Genomic DNA, 7,476 nt, shown 5'->3' with positions numbered 1-7,476 from the left:
AAATCCACCTGATAATGCTTTTAATTTGGTCATTTTAGGCTTCAGCCACAGTTTGCACTATATATAGTCTTAAAAACAAAAAGGTTATGAATCATGTGAAAAGAAAATACATTTTTGTTAAACTTAAATGAGCTTTCTGGATCAAATTTAGTTCGTTGTGTCGTCCTTTATATCAAAAAATTCTTTTCTTTTCAAGAAGCCTTCGCCATAAACATAGAATTACCGATATACTAGTTAGAAAATTTGTGTGTGTTTTTTTTTCAATTTCCAGACTTGCCGTAATGAGTATGATCAAATTCTTAGAATATTTAGAAATTTGATTATCAGATTTTTGAGTTAATAAAGGAGATTATTAAAAGTTTAAATCCAACCACCAAAATTTTCATTTTGGTCTGTCTGCATGTCTGTACTCTTGTTTTTCTCATTATATTTTCCGCGCGATATTTCCAAAGCTTTGGGGCTATTGCAATGAAATTTTACAAACTTTCTACTAGTATTACCTTATGAAGAATCCAGATTTATCTTAAGATCAAAACTTTAATATCGAGGTTGTAAATTTCTATAATCTTTCTTTAAAAACTTATTTTTCCGACTCATATCTCTGAAAGATCGAGTCATTTCCGTCTACTTCTGGTTTGTTCGTTTTGACTCTTGATTTTACTGTTATTTTCTTTATTTATCAAAAGGCTTTAGGTCAAAAGACATACAAGACCTTTCTAGTTATCATTCAACTGTATAAAATACGTCGATTCTTTATTACCCACAGATATTCCTTTTAATCTGTTTGCACTAAATCATCTAATAAAGTTAAGGGATCAGTTTTATGATTCGTTACTAAAAAATAGCTAGTTATAGTATTTCACATGCATCGGCAATAAAAGAACAACTCCTATGTGTGGAAAAGAACATTGTCCAACCTCAGAGTTAGTTGAATAAAAAAAGAATAACACTCTGTCTGGCTTTAATATGCATATTTATAGTATGTACATTCATATGGATAATATTATTTTTGAATATTGAATAAAACCAACACAAAAAAATACATAAACTATGTTTTTGCCTTCTTAGATGACCAATAAGAATAACAGTGTTGCAGGTGTTTAATGTTCATGTTACTCATAATAATGTTTAGATAGAGTGTCGTCTCATTTTTGTTTTAAGGTACGCTAGAGCATTGGAAATAAATATATAATCCTCATGTTCATATAGAAATGATTCAGGATAACAATCGTCGAAAATTCTATATTTCAATGTAGATATATGCCTCAATAAAGCATGTAAAATGGAGTTTGAATTGTCCATAATGTACCCAATTTGATGGGCAAATAAGCCTTTGCAGTGAACTCGACCAGTACCAAGAATAGCGAAATCAGGTTCAGTTCTCTCTAAGAAATCTTCATTTTCCAATATAAATGGTTTCAAGTCAGGTTTCTTGTGCATTCCTCTCTTAAACATGTGGTCTAAAATCAATTTCAGAAGCTGGATATTGTCGTTATCGATGCAGTTTTCAATTATAAAGTTTGACATTAAATCCCCGTGATCATTATTGAAACAGGCTATAAGCGCGCCGCAAAGAGGATTGAATTTTTCATATAAGACGATATTTCTATCTGTTCTGAGTCCTAAAGAGAGTAGATGACTTAATGATCCATATTCATCGTTTGAGATCACTTCATGGACCAGTGAGCTTTCACGACAATATAAAGTTTTTGTACTTTTTACTTCTACGTCATCCCCATTGTTAAGAAATAAAACTGACGATCGCAATTTCGTTATTATTTCGTATAAATGCTCATTTCCCTTTCCTTGTAAAAGACAATTTTCACCTTTTATCAAAAGATTCGTGATTTCTTTAAATCCCATCCAAAGGCTCATTTCCAGAGGGGTCATGTTTTCGTCATTTTCTAGTCTATATTCAAGGTATTTTCTCTGGAGTAAATTGATTCCTATACTATCATTTAACTTTACTGCTTCGTGAAGAGGGGTTGATTTTTTTGCATAATTGAACATAGACCTACAGCTTACATTTACATCTGCTCCCTTGTCAATCAAAAGACTCACTATCTCTGAGTGTCCATAACGAACAGCTGCAAATAAGGGAGATTCGTCAAAATCAGTGCATTTATTGCAATCGGCCCCTTTGTTCAGCAGGAACAAAACAATTTCTAGAAACCCTCTTTCTGATGCAAGAATTATTGGAGTCCTACTACATTCATCTACGAAATTACAATTTGCACCCTTTTCAAGGAGAAACTCAAGAACAAAAAGATGACCTTCAGCTGTAGCGATACAAAAAGGAGATTTGTCTTTGTTCTTATAGATTGAATAATCAGCCCCGAACTCGAATAAAGTTTTAACCATGTCTATATTCCCGTTTTTTGATGCAAAATACAGTGCTGTTGTTCCATCTTCCGTACGATAATTGCAATGAGCTCCATTTGTCAAGAGAGATTTTACAGCGTCAGTATTATTCAACTTTGCTGCAAAGACAAGAGGAGGTGTCCCATTTTCACATCTATTCAGATCAGTTCCAGCTTCTATAAGCGTCTTAATGGTATTTATTTCGGATGTGTATATCGCAAAATCCAATGGAGTGTTCCCATTTGCATCGCACACATTCACATCGGCCCCAGCTTTTAATAGGATGTCAACTATATCAACACTCTTCAGCAAGACAGAAAGTATCAACGGGGTAAATGGCGTATAAAAGCTTATTCCATCACTGTCTTTCTCTTTCAGGCATGGATACCGGTTTATACAGGCAGGGTTTGTATGATTTAAAATAAACCCAACAATGTAAGCATTCCTTGAATAACAACCTAGGAGAAGATATCTTAGTTGGCTTTCAACTTCAGTACCAAACACAGCCCCTATATCTGTATTATTCAAAGACATTTTGTCATGTAGGTATCGTAAAATTGCTTCGTGCCCATAACCAACGACCCAGCTAATCAATCGAATTCGACAATTCCTTGGGAAAAGGAATGCATAAGAATCATCATGAATATCTTCCTCATCTAATTCAATAAAAATATCAGAGGGATCCTCTATTAAAATAGACAAAGGTAATTTGGCGAATTCCTCTGCATCCAGATTTTTGCGACATGGAAAAGACACAGCTTGGGAATCTTTGAAATCTGATATAGGAGACAAAAACATGTCTTGAACATTTACTTCTTTATCATCTGTCAGTGCCAAAAGAAAGTAGTTGCACATTTTTGCATTGTGGAGAAACTCTGAACCAAACACGTTATAAAGTTTGAGGTCTTTTGTATCTCTATACAGTCTATTGGCTAGTGTAATATAATCACACTCTGGGATTTTAATGGTTAGAATGTCTCCCTCTGTTTCATTCTCTAAGGTTAGTCTTCGTGAAATAAATTCACTGGACAAATTGTTGATGATTTCTCTTGGGAATTTTTTTCCGAAGTAACAAGCAACAATTTCAAATATCAAATCATGCAAAAATGAAAATCCACCCTCGCTTTCTTTCAGATATGTTCCATCTATCTGTACTACAGCATTCATTATCTCCCAATTATCTGTCCCATTTTTTACTCTACAAAATTTAAAAACATTTTCTTTAAGGACCCTTTCATTTTCCAAGGCATTTTCAGAAATACGTCCAGCGTTCAACATGCAAAAAACTAGAGCTGCATAGCACAATCGATTTTCCTTTTCCATTTCTTCCAAATGATCAAAAATAATCGGGTATGGTTCTTTAAAAAAACAAGTACCCTTGTTTCTGAAGTCTGCATTCGCTGAAAACATTTTACAAAGCAATGGAAACATAGGAAGCATACAATTTTCTGTGACATAATCTTGCAATTCTAGTCCAGAGAAATCAGTGGCATTGAAATATGCGGACAAAATAGATAACTTGTCATCTTTCGTTAATTCATTTTCATCGTTCCCAAGATCAAATACAGTTTTCGGTAAAATTCTCTGATATTTCAACTGATTAGCCTCAATGAGAACATTTTTCCGACATGTTATCAACAATTTTGACTTTTTATCAAGTATATTTTGAATCGATTCAAAGTTTCGTCGGAATTCATTGTAGAGCTGTTCTTCAAAACAAATAGCCCCGAAAATGTTATCAAGGACAAAAATCTGTCCTAATTCAGGATCCCCGTAGGATATAATATCCCCTGGACAACGTACAGGAATTACTGTGAAATCTAAATCTAGATATTTGATTGCAATATGGCGAGAGGTTGCTGTTTTACCACATCCTGGCCCTCCAGTTAATATAGTGATATCACTTTCACTGATAGTTTGCATCAAATTCTGGAAGAAATGAGGTTCAACGTATTTTTCGTCTTCTTTTCTCCAATTGTCAAGAGTCTTTTTATGTTGTTCTAAAATAAGATAGGAGAAATAGACATTTGTTATAAATAACACATCTAGTAGAACTCTTTGAAAGATTGTGATTTTTACAAGTATCTGTGCGGCTATTAAATTGTATAAGTACTGTTGTTCAGAAAAGAAAAATTCATTCTCAAAACAATTTTTCATAATACTCACTTTGAATATTCTCCGGAATATTTGAGCTAGTCTGAATTTCTTGTACTGCAGTTTTCATCTTTCTAAGATCACCTGAAGCAAAAGCGAATGTATATGTTATAAACTAGCTGTGGTTTATTTTCAAATTACTAGAATCAAACCAAATATTTTTCAGAGATATTTTCCCTTCAGTTTTTTTTTTGTTTTGTTTTGATTCTTTTTTTTTTGGTAATTTCCTTTTAAAATTATCTACCAAGAGAAATCTTAGAAGTAATATTATTGTTCATTTACTCATTGAAAGGAGAAACTGAAAATTTGATCGATCATCTCTCTTAATACCTCTAAAATGTCAACATTATGCTATATATCGAAACTATAAACTATTTAGAAAACTTGTCAAGGGTACAAAATCGGTACAATGCAAAATATCAAATTTATAATTCTATATATACTGAACAAAAAAAAAGAAACGCATAATCAGAATGATTTGAAATTCTAAGTTTTCAGTTTAAACCTTGTATTATTTAAGCGATTTTAGAGTGTGTTGTGATAAAAATCAATGTTGCAAATTGAAAAGTCAAGTTGAATTCATTTTCATTGTCCCAAAATTCAAGGGGCATAATAATATTGACTGTGCAAAGTCTCAATGTTAGTGGGTTTCCAATGTACAGATATCGTAGGGGAATATCATCTCATTTTAGTTTCATGCGAACAATTTATGCATTTTTATGCTGATTTTTTCATCCAGCAATTGTAGCAGCAGTTTTTACAGCAAGTTCTGAATCGCATGAGGTGATGAAGGGGGAGGGGGGGGTGTCTGACGGTCCTGCCTGGTTGTGGTTACCTGTGGATGTCCAGAAAGTGCTCTTCAGACGTTAGTTTTAAGGTTGCAAAGCCCATTGATTTATTTCAAATACAGTTGAAACTTCCTGTTGCGTAGCTCCATTTAGTATCATATCGTTAGCCTGGTTGTATTCATCTTTGTTTGGGTGTGACATTGCAGTATTAACACTGCAATCAAATCTTAAATATGGGTTTAATAGAAGTGTTAAAAGTTTCTCTAAATCCAAAATATCAATGAAAATAGAAAATATTATCTGATTTAGAAGAAATCATGAAAAACACTACTTTCATAAACATGTGTAATCAAGGGAGATAATTCAACACTTGGGTTTTAAAACCCCCTGTTGTCCTTTAAATAGGACAAAGGTATCCAATGATATAAAAAATAGTTGTTTCATTGTTAGTCCATTATTTATACACTGAATTGACCACGGATTTTTCCGTTATATCCTGATTATGACAACGAGCACACGGCGGGTGTGACCGGTCGGCAGGGGATGCTCACTCTTCCATGGCACCTGATCCCACCTCTGATGTTTCGGAGGTCCGTTTTTGCTCTACTCTTATTTTGTATATTTGTTTAATGGACGTTGAGATTGAATACTGTTCGTTATTTCCATATCCTTCTTCATGTACATTTTAAAAATTTCTTTGACGAGTAAAACAATATGCGTTTCTTTTTTTTGTTGAGTATATATAAGTTGTCACAAACGAAAAGGAGAAACAGACAGACCCCGCTTAAAGGTATCATGAGTGTGTGGATCTGTTAGCGACACAAGAAGAATGCTGCCTTACATATACTCACGTTTAAATTTCTTTATTTCTTTTTTACACTGTATCTCTTCCTGGTTTTTTCTCTTAAGTTCTTTTTTCAAACGGTTAGTCTCATTTGGATCCATCGTCATGTATTCTAATGGGACCATTGCTCTTCCATATTTTCCTCCATTTGATAAAATGTTATCTATGTCTTGAATAACTCGCTTCATATTGGTCCAGATATCTTGAAAATCAACATCTGATATTGACATTGAAAAATTATGACTAAACTTATTTCTAAGTATTCTTATCCGTTCGATATTTGCTGCCTCAGAAAAGTCGTTGGGATCCGGGTCTTTGCCCCATCCATTCTTATGGGGCGGTAAACCGGAGAGATTACGTAACAAGGTATAAAGGAGTGTGACGTCAAAATCAACATAGTTTGGACTGTAAACTCCAGATTTTGGGAGTAACAAATCAGTTTGCATGATGGATAGTTTATTTAGATACGGTTTTCTTTTCTGTCTTTCTTGCTGTAGTTTTCCAAACAGAATGTGGGGAGGAATGTGGTGAGCCAGTAAATCCCGGAACTGGTCGGTACACGGACCAAACAGTAAATGTAACACACGAGAAGCATTTGTTGTTTCTTTTGTTGTTTGATAATTGGAAGAAGAAGACGCCATGTTACTCGACAGAATAGACACGAGACGTTATTTTCCTATACATCCAATACACCAAAGCATATGTATGATTCACTTATGTCTTTAGTATGGTGTATGACATCCAATTCACTATTGCGTCTTATTAAAAACACGGACACATTCAATATTTGTAAGATACCAATGCTGAATGTCTAAGGGTAATTTCAACCCTTATAGCACAAAGTCATTTCTCTCAAAAACTCAGTCGAAGATCTGTATTGCAAAATGGCCCTTCTTCGTATATCCTTTGTAAATGCTGTCTCGTGACACCACACAATGTTAAATGCAAATCAGACGACGCTTTTTAAGTCTACAAAACAGCCATTTAAATTTCCTTGTCTATATTTTAATAACAAAGAGTACAGCTCAGTGTCGGTATAATACTTATTTGATTGACTCATCGATTATATTCTATCTTTGAATAACTGTAAACAACGATAATTTTTTTCTATATCTGAATGAGTGTCGAATCGCAACGTAGGTAAATTGGATTTGAAAGGCAGAACATTATTAGTTATGTAGACACTTAGAGGGGTAATACGGAAATATGTGGGGTCCTTGAAAAAATCCATATCGGGCGAGGCGTAAGCCGAGCCCAATATGCATTTTTTCAAGGACCCCACATATTTCCGTATTACCCCTCTAAGTGTCTACATAACGAATTTCTCCT

General features: G+C 33.9%; 1 protein-coding gene across 1 annotated transcript; it reads right to left on the bottom strand.

Annotated features, from left to right (window-relative positions):
* Nucleotides 1-797: 797 nt before the first annotated feature.
* On the bottom strand, nt 798-7,005 carry LOC134237623 (uncharacterized). Its single transcript, XM_062719749.1, has 3 exons — nt 6,155-7,005; nt 4,528-4,599; nt 798-4,361 (listed from the first exon to the last, which is right to left on the bottom strand). Exons 1-3 carry the CDS (start codon nt 6,786-6,788, stop codon nt 1,129-1,131), a joined length of 3,939 nt encoding a protein of 1,312 aa, XP_062575733.1. The 5' UTR covers nt 6,789-7,005; the 3' UTR covers nt 798-1,128.
* Nucleotides 7,006-7,476: the final 471 nt, after the last annotated feature.

The sequence above is a fragment of the Saccostrea cucullata genome, unplaced genomic scaffold (assembly GCF_032062105.1).
Source record: "Saccostrea cucullata isolate Sc308-1 unplaced genomic scaffold, CSIRO_AGI_Scuc_v1 ctg3363, whole genome shotgun sequence".
Taxonomy (NCBI): Eukaryota; Metazoa; Mollusca; class Bivalvia; order Ostreida; family Ostreidae; genus Saccostrea; species Saccostrea cuccullata.
The sequence above is the reverse complement of the archived record's forward strand: the minus strand, read 5'-3'. Positions and strand labels throughout refer to the sequence as shown.